At 35.4% G+C, this 23866-nt stretch overlaps 1 protein-coding gene across 1 annotated transcript in view; it reads right to left on the bottom strand.

The window, feature by feature from the left end:
* LOC141476605 (A disintegrin and metalloproteinase with thrombospondin motifs 6-like) overlaps window positions 1-23866 on the bottom strand; it is a 148994-nt gene that overhangs the window by 33165 nt on the left and 91963 nt on the right. Inside the window, exons 12-18 of the mRNA XM_074165363.1 lie at window positions 18089-18234; window positions 15717-15780; window positions 10810-10912; window positions 9528-9661; window positions 7628-7751; window positions 6267-6347; window positions 1589-1752 (exon numbers count right to left, since the gene is read on the bottom strand). Coding sequence (XP_074021464.1) covers window positions 1589-1752; window positions 6267-6347; window positions 7628-7751; window positions 9528-9661; window positions 10810-10912; window positions 15717-15780; window positions 18089-18234 — 816 coding nt within the window. The remainder of the gene's footprint in view (window positions 1-1588; window positions 1753-6266; window positions 6348-7627; window positions 7752-9527; window positions 9662-10809; window positions 10913-15716; window positions 15781-18088; window positions 18235-23866) is intronic.

The raw sequence follows: 23866 nt of genomic DNA, 5'->3' as shown, positions 1-23866 counted from the left end.
AAGCCATAGTAGTTCTTTTAGATATTCCCAAAAGAATCTGGACTAACCTTTAAAACATATATAAAAGTAATATTGTCTAAGGTGAGCTTTGTTTTTTTTTCCCTTCACACAACTTTATAACTTCTGTAAGTTCTTTATTCTTGACATAATTGTTCTAAAAAGCCAGTTTTCATAAAAGTAATGTCTTAATGGAAGTTAATTTGGTAGCTGAATAATTACATGAGGTCAAAGTTGGTTAAGGATATTACTGTGCAAACATGCAGCAGTCCTCACTGAAATCTTGTGAGGAGCTACTCACATAGCAATTATGAACTTAGCTCTGCCCTTGCTTACACTTCTAGTGACTATAATAATAGTAATAATAGTAACAGCAACAGACTGTTGCTGAGGTCATTGTTTTCCCCTAATGCAATAGCCAACAGCATTAGCTTGGTGGAATCTCACTTCTGGTTCCTTTAAAGGAATATCAAAACTCACTGCAGCTATACCACTGCAAGTGATACAGATGGAAGTGCAACAATCACTGTGAGCTTTCGTCTATCCTCACTGTTGAACTGCACTTCCACATACCACCTGTCCAATGCTAGTCTTTGATTTTCTACCTAACTTTTTCTTTCTGTTACTAATAATATATATCATGTTAAGATGCAGCAATATGACACATCTTGGAGCTATTTCTCATCCCCTTCTACATTCTGTGATATTTTGCAGAGGCATATCTGCATATCTCCATTGGACAAAAGAGCAGAGATCTTTCAGTAAGAAAGTCAGTGGCTCTGACTGAATGAGAAAAGGCACTATTAATCATTGTGTAACTCATTCTATATGGACTCTAGCTTATCCACAGTTACAGCAGAAAAAACAGAATTTGTGTGTTTCTAAAATGTCGCCTAAAACGTGAATATCATTCTATACACAAAAATATCCTGTCTGGCTCAAGCAATCCCTGAATTGCAAATCTGGCAGCTGATAGGCAAGTATCAACCTGTTCTTATACTCCTTCTCAACACAGTAGAGCAACAGTAGGCTCACTATTGCCTACCGTCAGAGACAGGGTACAAGGACTCTGGTCACATCTTCTGTTACATTCTCAGATTTTGTACAATCTATTCAGAGCAATGTATGTCACAGCAACACACTTTAATACAGGTCAAATCATGATATTCTTGCTATGGTATGCTTCACACTCAGGACAGGCTTAAAACCACTGACATCTACAGAACTGTCAGGAACTGTCATGCTATATCTTAAAACTTCCATGTATAAGCAGTATGCAGAGATACATTATACATCCCGTTTACAATTTCTGCTATCATTATTCCAAAGCACATTTAACACAGATGGGGCATTTTCTGTAAGATTTCCTGGGGCTCTTCTGACTTTATCCCTTTTTCATCACAATGTTTGCCTGTCAGTTTTGAAAGATAAGCAAAATGTGTTAAAAAGTTGTGCCCCAGCTAGTCCCAGCTAGGCAAGCTGTACACTCTTTGTAAACACAACCTATTTTGATTTCATTCATGGCCTTGTCTTTCCTAAGAACATAAAATATATATTTCAAATTTCAGAAATATATTAATTATAACTTTACCATGACTATGAGATTTTCTGAAGTAGGCCCTAGTGCTTCCAAAGACTCTGGTTCATCTGTTTGCCTCTTGTAATGGAAAGCTGTTCCAGCAACATCAAACTTTCTTGGCCAGTCAATAGTCCAGGCACCATTAATATAGTAGTCATCCTCTTCAGATTTTAAAGCTTAAAAAAAAAGACAAGCCACCTAAAAATTGGAAGCAGCATTTATAATGGAGAAGCCATTGCAAATTAAACTACTAATCTGTTAGAAGTATGTGAGCTTCAGCACAACATCATTGTTTTTTTTAAGCAATATAAAACCTTCTCTTTAGTCCTGGTCAAAATATGAGCCCATGTGCAATGTATGCTATTCTACTTAAGATATATGTAGGTCTCAAATGTATAACCAATTATCAATCTAATCTTTAGATTAAGATGTTGGGGCATGGGATAGATATCTCAGATAATGTGCAGAGGAAAAAAAAAAGAGAAGGAACACTGAGTCTGACATATGGTCCCAATCAGCTCTTGCTTTGTTGTCTTTGTCCACTGGGGTTTTTCCCCTTCTTAAAGCATAAATCCAAGATATTTCTACTACAAAACCAAATACTAGCTATTTAATCTGCCAAGATATTTTATTATACCTAATTTACAGTCTTAAACCATAAAAGTACTGTTGACAAAACATAAATTTCTTAGCTAACCAACCAATTAGGCTGGACAAGCAGATATTATTCAGGGACTTATATTTGTGGGTTTTTATCAATAATATTTGATTAAATTTCTAAATAAGAAACTGACTTTGTATCTTAAGGTGAATATTCCGTTAATCCGACATTGACTTCTTGACTTAAGGTGAAGATTACCAAGTTATTCAGCATTCATGTTAACTTTAAATAAAACATGTTCTTAAAGGCAAAATGATGGTTGGAAATACATGATCAAACAGCCATGTCATTTTTTTGTTGAGACAAATCACTGAATTTACTAGACAGGGAATTCACAAACTCACGTTACAATCACAAGGAATAAGACAACTTAGGATCAATTTTTATTCTCAGCTACATCTGTGTGGACAGAGGGATACCTTAAACAGTTAGGGAAAATGTCAGAATGATGCTCACATTTTCTAAAAGAGATGAGAGAGCATTCATATGAACAGGAGATAGTTGGGAGGCAGTAACATTCTGTTGGTGACAGCCATATTCAGCAGGGATTAGTAAACATTTACATCAGACCCATAAGGTCTGTAAAAGAATGTCTTTCCATAGCATAAATCTTATTCCATTGACTTCCCTGGATTTACTCTGGAAACACACATGTGTTTTGAGTGAAGAAACTAGCTCTGACACATTCACTTATCTGGAATTCTCAAAGTAATTCAGATTCCTTATTGTCTAGATAGGTTTTGTAGTACAAGGAGACAGTAAAAAAAGTGAGTATAGGAGAACAAGACAAATTGCAAGCAGTACTGTACTAAAAGAAAGGAACAGTACTTCCACTATTTATCTATTTTAAGCAGATATATGAAATAACCATGTTACAGCTGAACATCAGTATTTTTTTCATTAGTGGTCTTATTTCCACAAAGTAAAAATTTCTATCCATCCTGCTTTCACAAAATCTAGCTTAATTAAAAGAGGGTCAACAAGGTCTCCCAAAGCCACCAAGACATTAAAGTTTCTTACTGTACCACTCAGTCCCAAACATTTTCTCATCAGTATGTCTAAGAGCAAATAATGAAGTGAATTACTTATATTATTTGAGCCATATGAACAACAACAAATGAGACATATAAATGAGCACAGGAGAACAAACATTCTCATACATTGTTTACATAATTAATCATTCTGAAATTATATGCTAGCAATTGTATGTATGCTATATACACTTAAACTAATGTATACCCAGAAGTAAAACAGTTTATCTTTTACCTGTCTGACTGCCAAAGAAAAATGCATTTGCATTCTGTAAATAGATTTGCTTAATGTCAGTCGTTATGCATAGGTGAAGGCCACATAGCTATGAATAGCAGCCCAATAATATAATTACATGACAATGATGAAGCGGTGGCATAATGCTATTAGCTTATGAGACAGAAAGACTAAGTTTATGTCCTAATCAAATAATTTATGAGAACTTCAGAATGCAGGAAGCCCACTGGAAATTAGCACACAACACCCTGTTGCATAAGGGGAATATAAGGGAAGATGTCACCTAGGATCAATCCATTTAAGGGAAGATAACAGCATTACTAAACATACATTTTTTCAGCAGCTCTGAAAACAGGCAATTTTGCTGTTGCTGGGTTATTTTTTTGACAGATCAGTTGAAAATACTGAATTATTTATGCAGCTGCAGAAATGTGCTTTTGCTGTCACAACACTAGGAATGATATTGGTGCAGAAATGATCAGCCAGAGACGGGGAGGGAGGACAGGTGATGATTGAGCTAACTGAAGTTGCCAAATGTCTAACTGCAGCCTAAATTTGAGGCCATGGCTTGCAAAAAACCGGATCTTAGTTTAAGGAACTGTGGGATGTTTGTTTTATGTTAGTTTGAAAGCCTTCTAACTGAAAGGAACAAAGAAGAAACCTCAAAGCCAGTGTGAGGGGCTACAGAGGAGGAGGGTTTTATTTTTTCCTTTTTTGTATATTTCCAAATGGAAAAATTGATTTTTTTAGACTATGTTCACATATTTGGCAGCAGTACACATAAAACAAAACATGTGTAAATGGTTATTTTCAGCTGAATCAGTTCTCTAATCTGGTTCATGGTGTGGCCACATAAACAGCTGTCCTGAAACAGAGGGAACTCCATAAAGATAGGGAAGGAGCTGAAGTTGACACTGCCACTAAAGAAATAAAACAATATAAAACAATACCATTGAGGTATGTATTTTAACATAATAAACTCATTTTTAATTACCATAGTGCTTGTACAGTTCTTTTTAGGGAGCAAACTAGAAGCCTTTCTTTCCCCAGAAACTAGTGATCTTAAAATAGTGATCTAGTTCACACTCACAGTACAAAACATCACAACACAAAATGAAATGGCCCCTGTGGCTTATTAAAATTATCATTCATGAGGATATAATGGCAGCTTGGAAAGTTGGAAACACAAGGAACTAGTGAAGGAGAGGAATCCCCCATTTGTGTTAACCAGGGCTTCTGTGGCATGAAGCAAGGCAGTGAGGAGAGAACCTGAAACTCAGGAAATCCCTTGAAATTGTGACAAACACATTAAAAGAGTATTTATGTACTGCTTTACATTTTATAGATCTGTGGAAAGATTAAATACCAAAGAAGTTGCCTATATCTTTTATTTAAGCCAAAAATCTGACATTTTTCATTCATTTTATACAGATGGTGATGATCTAAATGCTTTTCCAGATCACCTTCCTCTGCTTATAAATTAGAGGAATAACAAACTTAATTGTAGTAGCTAAGAATATCTTCTTTTTTTCTGGCTTTCAGCTACCCATGGAATCAGAAACACAATATGAATCTGTGTATTAAATATAATGACACTAATATTGGTGTAGATTTCAATGTTACAAAATGCTCTTTTGATAATATGGTTCTTAGCAGAAAATGACCATGATAGGATGCATTGTACGCCTCTCTCACCACCTCTGTTTGAAATGTTAATATAGGATATATGAGCAACCTTACCCGCATTATATTTTGACATAGGGGAGGAGCCAGGGGGAATGTGATGCTGAAAGAATAATAAGCACTTTATTGTTGGAGTAGTGGTGTTATTATTTCTGCAGAATGGAGGGACATTGATAATCTGTTGAATTACAGGAGGGTGGGGGCAGGTAGAAAGTAGGCATCCAACAGTAAAAGGTACCTTTATTATCAATATAATCAATTTAGGAATTAATGTACCTAGGAGAATAATTGCCCTTCAAACTCACGCTTACAGGCATCATATGCAAATCAGGGTACAGAGACTTTCAGAAATGCATGTTGTCTTGAGTTTGATGAAGCCAGACTTGTATGCATCAGTATTAAAAAAAACAGAAAGCAAATTTAACACAGTCTTTAAAGAAAGGAATGATAATCTGGGAATTTGAATTTAATTCTGTGCTTTAACACAAGCTTCCTGAATGATCTCAATTAAGCACCTAGTTTTTCTGCACCTCATTTTCCTTATCTATAAAACAGGGATGGCATTAAGTCCCTACAACACAGCAACACAGAAACACTGTGGAATACATAGAATATATTAAATTGCCTTAAGATAAGGAGACAGTATTGTTAGCATTTAAGTAACCATGGGTGTTGTTGAATAATCATTCCAAGAATAAAATGGTGTTTTAAAACAGTACAATCCCCCAAGATCAGAGACTTCCCCAGGTGGAAGACACTACCTCAGAGTGGGACAGTATATCATTTGAGTGTTCCTCATTCACTTCAGCTCAAGTCTGACATTAGAACTATAGTGAAGTTGACCTGATTTTGCACTGAGTGGACAAGGAGAAATTACATGATGCATTTCGTTAGCTCCACTCAGGAGAATACATCCTAACTAACTGCTGCAACTGTCTGATCACAACCTAATATTAATAGCTACCATTCCCTCTGCTGCTTCTACTATGTGTATGGTTTGGCCAAACCAGAAAATGTACCTTCAAATCACATCATAAACTCTAACTTAATAACAGTCTACTATTTAAACCATGCTCTTACCAATGTAGTTCTTTGACATTGCCACTTCTCTTATTTCAATGTGCACAGAACCTCTTGGAATTTGAATCACTTCCATATAGCCTATAAGATAAAGATAAATTTTATTTCTTGTTGTTTATCTTAAACCATATTAGCATAAAACTAACAATTAATAAATTACTTACTACTAAGAAATAGTAAGAGATATGGGATTCAAATATACTTCAACATTTTCTTTCATGTGATATAATGGAAAACTCTTTAAATTTTGGACACAAATTTAAAAGTGATAGCAAGAATTTACCATGTAGTCAGGAATTCCTTTTTTTAAAATGGTAATAAAGTCTTTTCAACAGTGTATCACAAGTAATTAATGTATAAAATGATCATAGGATAATTCAGGCTGGAAAGGACCTCAGACAGTCATTTAGTCTAACTTCCTGCTACAAGCAGGGTCAGCTAGAGATCAGACCAAGTTACTCAGTGCTTTATCCAGCTGGGTCGTGAAAACCTCCAAAGATGGAAACTGTAATACCTGACTTGGCAACTTGATCCACTGCTGGACTGTCCTCCTGGGGAAAAAGTTTTTCCTTCCATTTGGTCAGCATCTGTCTTGTTTCAATTTATAGCCATTGTCTCTCCTCCCACCGTGTACCCACCACTGTGAAAAGTCTGGCTCTATCTTCTCCATATCCTCCTCCTCATAGGTATTAGAAGGCTGATACTAGGTCCCCACAAACCTTCTCTTCTCCAGGCTAAATAAGCCCAGTTCCCCATGCCTCTCCTCAGAGAGGGGCAAGTGCACCAGCCCCCCATAATCTTAGTTGGACCCTCACTGAACTGAACTCACTCCAGTGAATCAATCCTTTTCCTGTATTCAGGGGCCCAAAACTGATAACACTAAGATTGCAACACTAATATTGTCTTTTTTTTTGAGCTAAGCTTTCAACTAATTGCCCATACACACTTCCTGAGTTCTTAATAACATGAACTTAAGAGACATTTCTGGATTCTTTGTATTCTAAAATTTCATGTATGACTAAATATCAGATTCTACCATATGCATTAAAATCGTACACAAAATTACTTTTACCATACAACCATAACTAATAAATTTAAAAACCCCCACCCACTTCTTGTTAAGTGCATTAAAGACCATGAGAACTAAGTATTCAGTAATGAATTAATGAGAACTAAGAATTCAGTAATGAAAATATGTTTATTGATGTATTTGACATAAATCTAAACTAATACAGAAAAAGGAAACAGCGAGGCAAAAGAAGTCAAAGTGAAATGACCAGCTGGAAATCAATGCAGCACTGTTATTAGCTAAACAGTCATCTAAATGTGTTGTGCAACAGAATAAATGTATATGTGCATACCTCCTCTGGGCAATGAATCATTGAAGAAACCTTCAATGGCTTCACATGTACTCCCATCTCCTCCACAAACACGGCATCTATCTTCCTTAGCATCAGACCCCAAAATATTATCACAACCTACATGCTGAGAATAGATAACAACAAATATTTCAACAGGATGATGGTTTCTTGCACCATTATCTTCATAGTTTTTTGAAGTGTTTCTCTCAAGTTTGAGATATCCAGTTGTTCTTTTTATCTACTCTGTTTTTGAAAGCTATTACCATAAGTGGGCTTTTGCTTACCAGAGGAAGAAAATAAAAAAGTAGAACAATCCAAATTTTGGTTTGATACCAAATCTTGATTAATAAATACTTTGTATTTCTACTGTGACTTTCAGAAAGGGATTTCACGGCTTTTTACAAACAATGTAATTATTACAGTTATCAATAAATTATTAGTGACATTTTTATTTAATATCACAACAGCTAATTGTGTTCCATCTATATTGCTTTGTTAAGGGAAACATTTCCTGTGTGTTCCTTAAACATTTATGCAGCATAAAAAGTATTATTGTTCCCAAATGTATTTACAGCTTCATAGACCATCTTTCCACATCCTCCAGGCAAAACTTGCAATTACTTTTATAAGGTTGAACATAAAGTGTAAATTACTTCACTGTAAGAATGAATGCAGAATGAAACTTAGTGAAAGGCTGAATTACATGCTCTATTAGATAGGATTCAAAAGTCTTTGGAAAAAAGAGAGGTGTTTATAACTGATCATTACAAGTACATTACATTTCTGATTATATGAGAAATCTATATATGGTGATCAGTGATTAACTCCCTATAATTGATTGATTCATCCTTATTACAAGTAGATTGTAAACAGAATGAACACTGCAACTTGCCAATTTTTTCTGGGATTTATACAAAATCGGAGGCAGCTACATAACTTGGTTTACTGTCTAGCAGTATTATCCATCATCTTGTAAACAGGTAATACATAGGTCATAAGAGAAGTTAAAATACCTTAAATAATTTAAAAAATAGAATAGCATTATTCTAACCATTATTTCTTGTGCGTTTTTTGGTTAGTTTACTAATACATGGCAAATTATTTTGATCTCATCGTGTTATTCAATAAACATACATCTTCAGCACTCAATTTAGCAAAGCAATTAAGCATTGGGTTAACCTTTAGTTATGTTAGTGGTCTCAGTGAAATCAAATTATTTTTAGAGTTACCAGCACTGTTCAGATGTTTAGACTTAAGTACATAATTAAACACTTTGCTAAACTGAAGCAACAGTGGGATGAATATAACCAAAAATATGGCACAGACCTCAAATTCTCTGAAAAGTCATGCAATGCAGTTCTATAGGAATCTTACAAGGTAATCAGATTTTTAGTAAATGGCAAATACTTGCATCATTATACACTTTTTCATAGAACTACCGAGCAATAGTGACAACTTTCTGTTTCAATTACATTAAAAGCAGAATTGTTTGCAACAGGATGAACTAGTTAGAGAGAAACAGATTAGTATGTTCACATTTACTGTTTTTCAGCAAGAATGGTGTTCTAATCCGAATGATGGAACAGGCTTTGGAACAGGGCAAGGAATCTGTTCATCTCCTGTTGCCCTTTCCACCAATTCTTCAACAGAAACCACAAAGCAAGAAAAAAAAGATGAAATGAAGGATTCTATGAATGTCTGTGAGGAGCTACTGAAATTCAAATTAGTTGTCTTATTTATACATTTTTTTTTCTTTTTGTCTCAATCTTGCTCTTTCATTAACAACTTGATTTTTAAACACTCCCATTTCGTATAAGTAACAAACAAGTACCATAATTAAATGTAGGAGATAGCAGAAACAACAAAGTAATCCAGAAGTATTATATAAAACATTTGTAACCTTGCATTCTCCATTGATACAGATATCCAGTGAATCAGCATTGCACTGAGTCCCATCTATTACTGCAGGAGCACGTTCAGTGTAAAAATTATAACCTTCAGCCAAGCAGTTTAACGCACATGGTTTAACCCCACCTGGACAACAAAAACAAAGAAAAGAAAAAAAAAAGAATTATTGAAAACTTGAATTAATTAAATATATATATACATAAACAGATCTGAAATGTGTAATCTTATCTCATACCTGACACATATAATGTATACACTTTATTTTACTTTCCTTTATTGATTTCTCTACTTGACTCTTCTTTCTTGCAAAAAAGATTATTTCTCATAGTAAGATATGGCAAGGATGGCTGGCTCCAAAATGATTTCATTATGTTAATACAACCCTAATGACTATTGAACAATTTAAAACAATAAGGATACCACTTCATCATTTGAAAAACATAAATAACAAAAGAATGTAGTGCTAGAAGTATGTCAAGGTAAATTTCAAAACCAAGATTAAACTATTTCAATTAGGAATTTAGTCCTATTACTTGAATTACACTACAGCTCAGACCACGTGATCACAATGGTCCTTTTTAGGATTGTGATCTTAAAAACTAAGAATAAAACCATTCAATCCAATAAAATACAAAAGGACAAGGGGAACATGGACTTATTCACTCAGGGTTTAGAGCAGGAAAAGACAAAATAATCAAAGGGCAACCTACGAACTTTGAACAATGACAGAAACATAACTAAGCTTGATTAAACTGTCCCAAAGAGAAAAAGAAATTATAACCCTCTTCCCGGCCACAAAATACCCTTTTATTGCACAGTGCCATTATTTATAATTCAATTATCAAAGTAGTCTTTAGAGACTCTCATAAATGCTTTTTCCTCTTTCTCCTTTTCCTACTTTTCTGACCTTAAGTAAGGAAAACATATATTGAGATTTTTTAATACTGAACTCGTCACCATAGCATCAAAGGCACTTACAGAGCACCTATTTAATCTCTAATTCTATTGCAACTGCAAGTGGAGAAGGGCTCCATGTTTTAAAGTGGAGTCCCTACAATGATGCTCACTACCCTTCACAGTAAAATAAAACTCTACCAGAACAGAGATGGATCTCCTGTAACATTTTCAACAACTGACACAAATACAAGCTTAGCAAACTTTGCTCATTTTATCTTAATCAAAACATTCAATTTACAAACATTAATTTATATATAATATTTATATAATTTTGAAGACTTCACATATGATAATATTTTTGCAAAGCTACACCATACCTCCAGTGTAGGGTTTCCAGTTATAATACTTTCCCCGGAAAGGCATATTGTCAAAGTCTGCACATTGTTTTTCTCGAAAATCACGGTCCCCTGGAAGACATGGCTAAAATAATAAAGACAAAAGAAGGTTAATTTCTTCTGAATATCAACATAAAAGGAAATACTTATATGCTTATATTACAAACATAATCATGCAAGAGACTAGGAGGCAGTTCCCTGCTTTATCATGTGGCTCTGACACTTGCTATATTGCTTTACAGTTGAAGTGTCTATTTTGCAATCTTAGGCTGGCATGAAGTAACTGAAGTAATTTAAACAAAGGTAAATTATATAACAGTTTCCATAAAACTGGAAAATCAAAACCATGTCAAACTATGCTTCATAATCAATCCATCAGCTATCTCCTTATAAACACACACAAAAACAGCTGAAAAAAATTAAAACACAAAATCACTTTGGTAAGAGCTCTAGACTCGGTTGTACTGTACTAAGCAGCTGTACTGAACTATCTTTCTAAGACATTGGGAAAAAAATTAAAACATTTTCCAGAGAGCTGTATCAGCTTTGCTTACTTGTAATCTTGACAAAAGCATTGTATTAAGTTTTAGAATGAGACTACATATCATGCTTGGTCCTGATTCTTACCAATCTCCAAGCGTGAAGAAATAAAAACTACTTTGATTTAAATTTTCATCACTTTGCATTACCAATTACGAAATTGAAAAATAGCTTTTTTTAATTGGAATAAGGGTAGGTATAAGTGAAATTAATCTCAGGAAAGAATTATAGGAGAAACTGAATTCTTTGCTATTTATCACATTTTTCATCAAGTTCAAAATAATAATGACAACTAATCTTGAATACACCCAGAATTTAGATAGTGCATTAAACATTGTTATCAATGTTTAAGTATCTGCTGCAATTGCAAGCTTCATCAGACGAGGTATTTGAAATACAGATTAAAACAATTTTTAGACTGAAAGAGAAAAGAATTTGTTTGACAGAAATTAGAGGTGTTAACAAATATTACTATTTTATGAGCAACAGAAAAGTCCATTTTATGGCAGTTTTACTAGTCTTCCTACATATCTCAGCCACTTAGCATTGTTCAGGAATCTGAAATGCATTCAAGTGAAAGGGTCTGTATAAACATGCATGATAAAAATTTATTGCACAAAGCAAATATTAACATAATTATAATTCTCAGTATACATTAATCAAGCAAGCCCATTGTGATATAATTCAGAAACTACAGAATTTTTCTCCAATTTTGAAGCTGTTATAATTAAATGAAAATACTGGACATTTGACAGTACTGAAATTTTAATTTTTCTCTATATATCACTATTATCTTCTAATTAAAAATACATTTTTGAATATAATACCTTAACTGGTAATAAAAAAGATACATTTGCTACTTTAGTTCAATAATCCTTCAGATCATAATAGTTAGAATAAAAAATAACTGCATGTAAATGTAATAGGAATTAAAAAAAAAATAATTAGCAACAGAAATTAAATTTGCCTCTTTGCATCATATTCTACAAGCAGTAGAAGGACTAGTCTTGACCTACCACAAAGCTGGTATCCTGATACTGGTCACTACACCCTATTCTTCAGTTCCACATGCTTAGGTACTAATTTACACGGCTGGTATTTTAATTGCATCAAGTTATCCTTACAAGTTAATTAAATTACACACCACCACCCTCAAATGAAATACTTTTTCTAAATAGTTACACTAGGACAAAACAATAAAATAGGAAGATTAGTAAAGAAAGAACACAACTTCCATATTTATACTCTTTAAAAAATTCTTGCAATCTGATCTTTGAGATGCAGTCTTACTTCTCTTGTTTGATGGTGATCTTGGATGAATTTTGAGGCAACAATATCATCTTCGTAAACAATCTGAACAATGGGGAAGAGCGTAACCTCAACAAACTGGGAGGAGTAGCTGATACATCAGAGGGTTGTGCTGCCGCCCAGAGGGACCTTGACATGCTGGAAAAATGGGCCCTCAGGAACTTCATGAAGTTCAACAAGAAGTGCAAAGTCCTGCACCTGGGGAGGAACCCCATGCATCAGTACACATGCTGGGGGCTGACCAGATGGAAAGGAGCTTTGCAGAAAAGGACCTGGGGGGCCTGGTGGACACCACGTTGAACATCAGCCAGCAATGTGCTCTTGTGGCAAAGGTGGCTAATGGTATCCTATGCTGCATTAGGAGGAGTGTCAACAGTAAGTCCAGGGAGGTGATCCTTCCCCTCTACTCAGCACTGGTGAGGTCACACCTATAGTACTGTGTCCAGTTCTGGGCTCTCCAGTACAAAAGAGACATGGCCATACTGGAGAGAGTCCAACAAATGGCCACAAAGGGCCTGGAGCATCTCTCACATGAGGAGAGGCTGAGAGAGCTGGGACTGTTCAGCCTAGAGAAGAGAAGGCTCAGGGGGATCTCATCAGTGTGTAGAAATACCTGAAGGAAGGGTAGAAAGAAGATGGAGCCAGGCTCTTTCCAGTGGTGCCCAGTGATTGAACCAGAGGCAATGGGCACAAACGGAAACACAGAAGGTTCTTTCTAAACATCAGGAAATACTTTTTTACTGTGAGAGCGACCAAATAATTGCACAGGTTGCCCAGAGAGATGGTGGAATCTCCCTCCTTGGAGATATTCAAAAGCATGAATGGTCCTGGGCAACTTGTTTGAGGTTTGAGCAAGGGGATGGGACAAGATGAAGTCAAGAGGTCCCTTCCAATCTCAGTCATTCTGTGATTCTGTAAGCAAAGTGAAGTCTTTCTTTTACCCTATTATATACTGATTCGGTTTTTGCCACAATTTAAACTGCTAAAATCACTGTCTGTATGCTCGTTTCTCCTCAAAGACAGCTACATACAAGCACAGTTAGCCTGGAATATCACTGCTGACACAAACAGCAGACAAGACTGGGAATACCTGGGAGCAGTTAAAGGAACTGTGGGAACAAAGACATTCATACAATGTTCCTGCTTTCTTGATATTTTATCTGGGTTTTAGTAGTCCTGCAGATTAAATTCTGGTTTCCTATACTGCGAGTACAATTAAATTAATTTCATAAAATAATATACCAAAGATATATATGCCAGACACCAATATAGGTTAGGGGTGGACCTGCTGGAAAGCACTACTGAGGAGAAGGGTCTGGGTGTCCTAGTTGATACTAAACCATCCACGAGCCAGCAATGTGCCCTTGTGGCCAAGAGGGCCAATGGGATCCTGGGCTGCGTAGGGAAGAGTGTGGCCAGTAGGTGGAGGGAGGTCATTCTCCCCCTCTACTCTGCACTGGTGAGGCCACAACTGGAATACTGCGTCCAGTTCCGGGCTCCCCAGTTCAAGAGGGACAGGGAACTGCTGGAGAGAGTCCAGTGTAGGGCAACTAAGATGATTAAGGGATTGGAGCATCTCCCTGATGAGGAAAGGCTGAGAGAGCTGGGGCTCTTTAGCCTGGAGAAGAGAAGGCTGAGGGGAGACCTTATCTATGTTTACAGGTACCTAAAGGGTGGGTTGAAGGAGGGTGGAACCAGACTCTTTTCAGTGGTTTCCAGCGATAGGACGAGGGGCAACGGGCACAAGCTGGAACACGGGAAGTTCCATTCAAATATAAGGAAAAATTTCTTTCAGGTGAGGGTGCCAGAGCCCTGGAACAGGCTGCCCAGGGAGGGTGTGGAGTCCCCTTCTCTGGAGAATTTCAAGACCCGCCTGGATGCAGCCCTGAGTGATGTGCTCTGGGCAACCCTGCTTTAGCAGGGGAGTTGGACTAGATGGTCTCTAGAGGTCCCTTCCAGCTCTGACAATTCCGTGATTCTGTGATTCATGTTGTCATTGTTCTATAAAAGCAGAAATATGTAGTATGTATGCAGAAAAACTGCTACTTGGCATGCCTTCACTCTTTATGACAAATAACAATAAAATGGCTCCCTATATTTCAGTTTAGAAACAACAACAACCTTCATTGTGTACGATAGCTCTTTTCTGATGTGATAAAGTAGCAAATTATTTCTCTAGCTCATACTTATATTAAGAGAATATCAGAGAGCTCTTGTAATTCACTATTAATCTTAAATAATACTCTATGGAATTGTTAAAAGATGTGAGAAGACAGAAGAAAAACATTGCCCTTACCATGTGGTATATTAAATTTCAGTTTCTCATGGCTTTTCCAGAGACAATCATGTAATACCTTGAGCTTAGTTTAGGATATCTATTTCTTAAGGTACAATAGATCAAATCTGAAAAAATTTAGCATAATCAAAATGGATTTTGACCCCACAGCATTCCACAAGGGAGACTGTAAAATGAGAATGCCACATAATCCTGAGGAACTCTCAGACACTTCTTCCTTTCTGAGAAAGATAGCAGTTCCAAGAGGCTGCCAAAACACAGTCATTTCATTGGCTATTTCATGGCCATTTACTTTACTCGAAGTAAAACAGAACCAACATTCTGTTTAGTAATTCTGTAATTTAGTAGATTCTGTGATTCTGTGAACAAGGGTAAGAGGGTTTAAAGATAGATTTGTGGAGGATACTTCCATTTGTGGCAGTTAAACAACATGGTACAGATATGTGGAGCTCAAGAAATCTTTTAACGCGCAGCTTCTGGAAACTCATACAGTATATCCATGGAAAAGTCATGCCTTGGCAGCCAAAAAGTTTATCATTTTTCCTTAAACACCTGTTATTTTTCACTGCTGGGAGACAAGACACTGGGCTAGATAGACCTTTGGTCTGATGTAGAACGCTCCTTATTCACCTCAAACAGAATTCACAGCTTTTCTGAACTGGAAAAAAAATTGCACCCATTGCTGCTGAAACGAAAAACAGACAAGTTGAGATTGTACTTTTACAGTGGAACAAAATTTACTTACATCAGTATTACAGGAGCGATACTGCTTCCTTTCTCCAAGACAATATTTGCCTCCACCTGAAGGCCTGGAAAAACATGTCTTATGTGTTAGTATATGTATAAGTATAAATACAAGTTCATGATATATATTCATGTATTATTAATATAAAAACAAGTACAAAAGATATACTTATATATTATATAACATAAATTTTAAAAGTGTATAGAAGTTTTAAGGTGAGATTTTAAAATATTTTATTTAATAAGAATTGTAGCATTGACTTGAATTGGAGCAGATACAAAACAATACTGGGTACTTGAAAATCTTTACTCATACAGTATTCACCTATTTTGCATAGATCCCAAGCAATACAGTTTAACTGTATTTTGACCATACAGAAAAGGCGTTGTTTTTAATATTTGTTTGCTTTTTAAAACTAGAATGAGAAATGTGTAAACAACCTACATGATACTTTTTTTTTTTTTTAATCTTATCATATTACACTGGAAAATATATCAAAATGAAGAAACACTGTCTACTAAATACTGGAGCCAGCAGCAAAGACTGCATTTTCTCATTCAAGAATCTGATTTGAATTAAACAGTATTAAATCTGAGGAAACTCCAGAGTAAGTAGATTTCTATTAGTGTAATTAAGACATTGGCTCTTAAATTCTCAAACTGTTCAAGAACCTTATCTATCTTCCACAGAGGTCAAATACTTAATTAACATTGACTTAAATGGAAGATTAATCAGACATCAGATCTTTGGCTTATATCTTAAAAGCAGAATGGAAAAAAACTTGGTGTTTGTTTTATAATAAAGAAATAAAAGAATTTACAATTAACTAAAAAAAAAAATCAATACTATTTTTCATATTACAGATATTTAACCAGGCAACACTATCCGAGAAACTCAAGTTAATTAATGAACCAAAGGGAATTTTTTCCTAATGCAGACACACACAAAAGAAAATTTAAACAAATATTGCATTTGCTTGCTGCACTGTTAAAACATTTAAATTTTAATAATCTTTTAGCATACCAACTGATATGCATGTGACGGGATTAGTTAAAAAATCTTAGGAAATTACTCATGCTCCAAACAAACATTTCACTAACATTTTTACATACTTCTGTGAAAAAAATAATGTATTTAATTTATTATTCTCTCACTAACATAGGCTGTATTGTTATCAATGCATATGGATAATTTTTGCTTTTGAATTCATTCAGTAAGTAGTGATATTTGCTAGATTTGATTGATAGTTATTGCTAATGATAGGAGGTGAACAGACCACCTTAAACAGCAGTAATGTGACATTATGGTGTCTGTCTTGCAGAGCACAGTGGAAAACTGAAGAAGTACAACCTAGCTTGCAAAACATGGATACAAGCAACAAAGAACCAAAGTGTGCAGTAGAGGAGAAGATAAGAAAGGAGTGAAAAAAGTCACAGAATGGATTTTTATTAAATAAGCACAAAAGCTTCATGTTTTACAAGAAAAAGTGGTCTTAAAAACTAATAATGGTGATGGAAATAGAGATTATGGGACATGACAAGAACAAAGTATGGAGTAATAAAACCATCCTTCCTCTAAGACCTATAGCTGTGATGAGGTAACCAGAACAGGGCAAGCTGTAACAGAAAAAATGCAGTGATTCATTCAGCAAAGAACAGCAATGGAAATAAGTAAGCATTCCTCATCTGAGAAGCACTAGTGACAGAGAGAGGAGCACTTATCTGACAGACTTTCTCCAGAACAGTGCTCAGGACATTGGGAAGTAGACAGATGAAAGGACCAGTACAGATAAACACAACAGACCAAGCTGTAGTGGAGAAGCTGGCCCCTCTTGAGAGAGAGTAGATGGACCAATAGGAAGTAGTGCTGAATTGTTTTAAGAGTCAGTGGGAAGTCACAACTAAGTGTTGGATGTGATAGCATATAAATGTATTGTATGCAACATAATAATACTAATTATGGTTTATATGTAAGCAAAATCTTGGAAATACTGTGTTACTTTTTTAACAAGTAACTGACAATAGTTACTTTATATCCTAGACAAGCATCAGAGATAATGTCTTAAGAAAGAAATCTATCTAAGGCATAATTTAAATATATTTTGCATGAACAGTAAGTTGTAGAAAGAAAACTGTTCTGGTTACTACTAAATATAAATCCAGCTATCTTTACAGTACATACATAACAGATACTTTAAAAAAATGTTAAAAGTATGTCTAGTGAGGTGCTCCTGTTAAACCGTTTGTCTGCTATTTTGAAGACAAATGTTGGCAAACTAGCAAAACATTTTTACAGATAACATGTGAAACCACAGTTCTGAATCATTTCCAAGTATGTCTTTTTGTCGGCTCTGGCTTACTTTAGCTACTTACGCTGGACTGTCACAGTGTCTTATAGATGAGGAGACTCCTCCCCCGCAGGTCCTGCTGCACTCTCCCCATACTGACCATGAACTCCAGCCCCCATCTATGCTCTGGGGCCAAGTGCCAAAAGGTACGCACTCTCCCTGATAACACCACTGAAAGATTTCACAAAAAAACCCACAAAATTAGTTTCCAGGCTGACAGAGTTATCAGGACAGAAACATATAAGGGTCAGGCAATGACAATTATAGACATTAGTATTCTCTGTATAGATAACAAACTAATATTTTACTTTTTCTAGCCATGTTTAGACATTGGTGAGGGTGTGTGTGATTTGTTAATTGTCTTCACCGAATCCTGAATTATAGGTGCCTAACACACACCATAAGTTAAAGCAAGCTCAAAATAAAGATTTTCTTTTTTTTTCATACATCCTCCTTAATGTTTCACATTAAAGGAACTGCAAATAGCTTACAACCTTTTAAACACTGAGATGCATTTCTAAGATTAGTTTAGTAAAAACCCCTCCACTTAGGATTCATATAGGGGCTTCATTACGCCCCCTTACATTTTAAAAAATAAAAAATAAATTCTGGACAAGGTTACAATAAAAGAATTTGTTGCAGTACTTCATTTATACCAACCCTAAAGTAGTGCCAAGGCATTAGATATGGTACAGAAAATCACTATATAATAGTGACTGGCCATTTATTCAGGGAGAGAATGAACATGTGTACTTCATTCATGCAAACACTGAACCTTTGCAATATTGTTACTTACATCAGACATACAAAATGACAGACAATTCATACAATGGCTAATTGTTAAAATAAGTTTATCATTTCCTTAGTCAGAAACTTTATTTAAACCATTCGGAAATAATCCTGAAGCCCACAGTTTGATCCATATTCTGGTGTCTATTGCATCACTGAGAATCAGGAGTAGCTCAATTAGATAAGCCTTTCTTGCCGTTATTGTCTTAGGTGACAGAGTAGAGCATGGCCTCATGTTTACTGTGACCTGAGTCTGCATATTTCACTTCCAAAAGATGGACATCTGCTGTTTAACTCCCCTGAATTCCCATAACGGACACAGTATTGACTCTTTCCAAAAAGAAACCCAGACAACTTCTGCGTCCAAAATCAGCCATATGAACTTGACAAAAAGCACTGAGACATACACAGAAGACACGGACAGACAAACATATCCCTATCCACCCATAAGCCCTACTGGAAGATTTTGTGTTTACTTTATACTAATCAATACAGCAAAGCCAAATTTTCTCTTTTCCTGAGTCCTAAGGCTCACCTAAAGCCTCAGTCCTGGCAATGTGGGACACATGTAAACAAGTAAATGCAGCCACTCACAATGAGCTGAATAACTCTGGATTTTTATGAAAGAAACTAAAAATAGAATTTAAAAAAAAAAAGAATTAATGGGAGTTTGATATGAACAAGGTTTGTACAGAGTGTTAGTCAAAGAAAATGAATAAAAATCCTTAATTTTTCATTAGAAATTTCATTTTTAATAGAAAGGTACTTCTAGACTGTCAAACATGTCAGAGTCTAAGTGCGAAGCTCTCAAGAATGTACATTAAAACAATGAATAATAGAACGTGTAGCTTATTATGAGCAAATGCACCTAGATACAAAGTAGTTTTGCATATGAACACTTGCTACCATTTAACATTAATATATGTGAAACCTGTAGCATTATTTTTCTAGCCATATTAATACTTGTTTCTTCTCTCAAAACATTTTTATCCTCTTTTTTCTCTGTATGTGCTGTACCTGTTTTAAAACAGCTGTTACAATCCAGCACATTTCTGTACATAAACCTCATCCTCTATCAGTTAGAGAAACAAAAAACTAGCATTAATGTGTCTACAGAAAACATACAAAGCAGACTATTTTAAATCTCAAGATTGAAATGCATTGCCTTTTCTACCACATCTGGTTGGGACAGAGTTTTCCTCATAGCAGCCAGTATGGTGCTGCGGTTTAGGTTTGTGACCAGTGCGGATAACACACTGATGTTTTTAGCTGTTACTGAACAGTGCTTGCATAGCATCAAGGCTTTCTCTGTTTCTCACTGCTACCCCAGCGAGTAGGCTGGGGGTGGGCAAGAGGTTGGGAGGGGGCACAGCAGGGACAGCAGACCTCAACTGACCAAAGGGATATCCCATACCCTATAACATCATGCTCAGCAATAAAACTGGGGGTGTTTCCAAAGTAGCCATGGCTCAGAGTCTGGCTGGGCATCAGTCTGTTGGTAGGAAGTGGTGAGTGATTGCCTTTGCATCTCTTGTTTGTTTTTTTCTTTCTTTTCCTTTCACTTACTAAACTGTCTATCTCAACCCACAAGTTTTTCTCACTTTTGCTGTTCTGATCCTCTCTTCCGTCTTTGGGGGGGGAGAAATGAGCGAGTGACTGGGTGGGGGCTTAGCTGCCAGCCAGGGTCAACTCACCACACCCTTCTTCAGAAAAAAAAACAAGGACACAAGATTTCATGGAGTTATACTATGGAAATGAAGGTTTATCCTCCTTGCGGTTCTAAATTTACAACTTGAAGGTTTATGCCAATAAGCAGGCATCTGTCAGAGGAATATACCCTTCATATGAAGCTTCTCTTAAATCCAGACTATCACTGAATACCTGCATAACACATAATGCAGTCTGTATAGTGAACTCAAATATTTTGAGATAGTACAGATATAACCACATGGCACAGTGTTTTGCAATGCCTCTAATGGTGCAATTATGATGGAATGAACTATTTATGTGAATTACACATGAAGGATTAAATTTTTTTGTTTTCTTCTCATTATAGTGATAAATTAAGAGATAATGATTTTATCAACTAAAGACAATAATCCCCTTGCAGCATTCTATTAAAGAGGCCACAAGAGTACATTATCAGGTATTTAATGCTAAAGTCAAAAGCTAGAAATTAAAATGCTTCTAAGAGTAAAAATAAAAATGTATGCTAATAATTTAATTTAAAATACATTATAAATATTACAAACATGTCAAAATCAAAGTTAATAAATGAAAGACACTCAAAGTTTACCCCCCAAATTCTATATTATTATGACTGTATACAATAGGCAGGTGCATTTCACCTGCCTTATTTTTCCAAAGCTGTGTAAAATCCCTGTGCTCTGTAATTTTCTCTGTCATCCAAATATTTCTTTCTTCCATATTCCTATATTCCCCTGTAAAAACTCCTTAAATGCTTTTCTTCTCTACTGAAGTTAAATCTGAGTACTTACTGATAACTTTGGCATCTCCATTTAATTTTCTAGTGAAAATTTATCTTTCACCAGAGGCCAGTGATGCACAGAATCTCTGTCAGAGCAATTAAAAATGACCAGAATCTTCATTATTTCTAAATGGGACTACAGAAATATGCTTCCTACATGAATTATAGCAACCGTATGTGCTATAATGAGGTAAGGACTACTGTGTAACCAGTATATGAACAAGAGGAAGTGACAGCTATTTTAAAAAAACAACCCTGCATGAGAGATTTAGAACTGAAATATTAATTCTTCTCTCCCGCTGAAGAAGCAGCTTTCAATTAGTTCAATTAGAAGGACAGTGGTGATGCATTTGAATAGATATAAAATGGGCACAAAATTTTTACCCTGTGAATTAATGTGAGCAGTCTGGGATTTTTCTTCTACAGATCATTAACAATAAAACAAATTATGACATTGTAGCACATTTGAGATCACTTTTTATATGAATTTTAGCTGTTTAACAGACCTAAAATTTACAACAGTATGCATTTAGAATACTCATGTGGCAAGTACTGTAATAGTGAGGAAAATCAATTTCATTTTTCATAGAGAAAAAAAGATGAATTCAATTAAGGTTGCCATCTCATCTTTAACAATGTTTTTTCAATCAGTGCTTCTACAATTATTTTGTAAGGAAACTTAATGTCCAGTAATAACTTGAATTTAGATCACCACATAATCTGGCTATTTAAACTGTACTTTCAGCACACTGTGTTTTCACTTTCTGCAAATTTTTTCCTTGTTTAAATCCCTAGCATGGGTCTATACAATAATGTTAGAAAAGATTACTTTTTTCATTACTTTAAATTCAAAGACAAAAATAACATTCCTATCAGTTTTGTCTTTTTGTTTTATATGCACTATTTCCTCATCACAGTATTTTTAAATCTATCAGTTAGTTTACCTTCACAAACACATCTCTGGATATACATGACCAGAGAGAAGCTTCACGTATATTTAAAATTATTATTACGAGATTAGGAAAAAGTGCACCTTTTTGAACCCAGACAATATGTAAACCCCTTCACCAAAGCATGAACATGTTAAAGCTTCAAAACAGAATAGATGTACAAGTTCTGTCAGTAGCAAAAACCCACTCTATTCTCTTTCCCTGTATGCAGAAAACAGCTAAGTAACCTTTATGGAAAAAACTCTAAAAACCTTCAGGTGTAGGCAGACATCTATTGTGGAAAATTTCAACCCAAAGAATTAAAGTTTGGCAGGTTTATATAAGCAACTGAAAGAAGGTTTTATAATACAGTGTTAGGCAATTTTAATTGTACAAATCCCTCCCAACTCTGCCAATAAGACATCGATGCACACTGCATCAAATTTTGCTTTGAGTTAATAGTTACACCAAATTTACATCAGTGTAACTAAAAGCAGAAATTGACCCTCCAAATATGATAAAGTATTCTGGGATCATGTTGGGCATTTAGAGCAGGGAATGTCATTTAGTATATATTTGGACAGAGCACACAAAAATAGGGTCTAATTTGGTTGTGGCCTTTAGGCTGTCTGCAATATAAAAGTTGTTATAATAATAATAAAGTGTTATAGAATTGTAACCTATTACTTTCTCCTTAGCATGTGGTAAAGAGAAATACATATTTGGAAAGAACTTGTGTTTTGTTTTTTTTTTTGCTATCAGGAACTATTAATTTACAGGAACCTTTGAAGCTGCAGTTTATAGATAACAATTCTCTGCTGTTTAAAGGCACAAAGAGTTTATCTTTGTAAAATAATACCAATTCTCTCATTTACCTCTAAAATCAAATGATGGAACAAGATACTGATGACTGGAAAAGATGCTTTGTAGAGAGCAAACTGATTAAAGCCTCTAGCAAATGGACGCGACAATAGCATCTTAAAGCATCTCGACTTGATCACTGTAGTCTCATAGTTTAATATATACAAATTGAGGTAAATTGCTCCTTGTCATTGACAAGGAGTGGTGGTTCTAAAATAAACCCAGACTGATGATTTATAAGTAGGGCTCCTAGCATTTTCTATTACTCTAATGAAAGGTAACATTTTTGGTAGAATGTGATGGTCTCTTGTCCTGGTTTCAGCTGGGAAAGAGTTAATTTTCTTTCTAGTGATTGCTGTGAAAGGAATGTTGATAATACCTATTGGTTTTAGTTGTTGCTAAGTGATATTTACACTATTCAAGGACTTTGTTCAGCTTCCCATAGAAGTACAGACAGAATGATGAAATGGCCAATGAAATATTCGATACCATAGATGTCATGCTCAGGGGGGTTAGCCGGGGGGTGGGAATCCACAATCACTGCTCTGGATGGTGCCAATTCACCCGATGGTGAGAGTGACCCGTGTCATTATTATTATTATTGTTATTTTTCATTTTCTGTTATTGTTTCTATTAAACTGCTTTTATCTAAGCCCCTGAGGGTTTTTTCCTCCCTTTCCCCTCCTTTTTTCCTTCTTCCCCCCCACCCTTCTTGGGGGCGTGAAAAGGGGGAGGT

Source organism: Numenius arquata, chromosome W, assembly GCF_964106895.1.
Source record: "Numenius arquata chromosome W, bNumArq3.hap1.1, whole genome shotgun sequence".
In the NCBI taxonomy this organism is placed as follows: Eukaryota; Metazoa; Chordata; class Aves; order Charadriiformes; family Scolopacidae; genus Numenius; species Numenius arquata.
The sequence above is the reverse complement of the archived record's forward strand: the minus strand, read 5'-3'. Positions and strand labels throughout refer to the sequence as shown.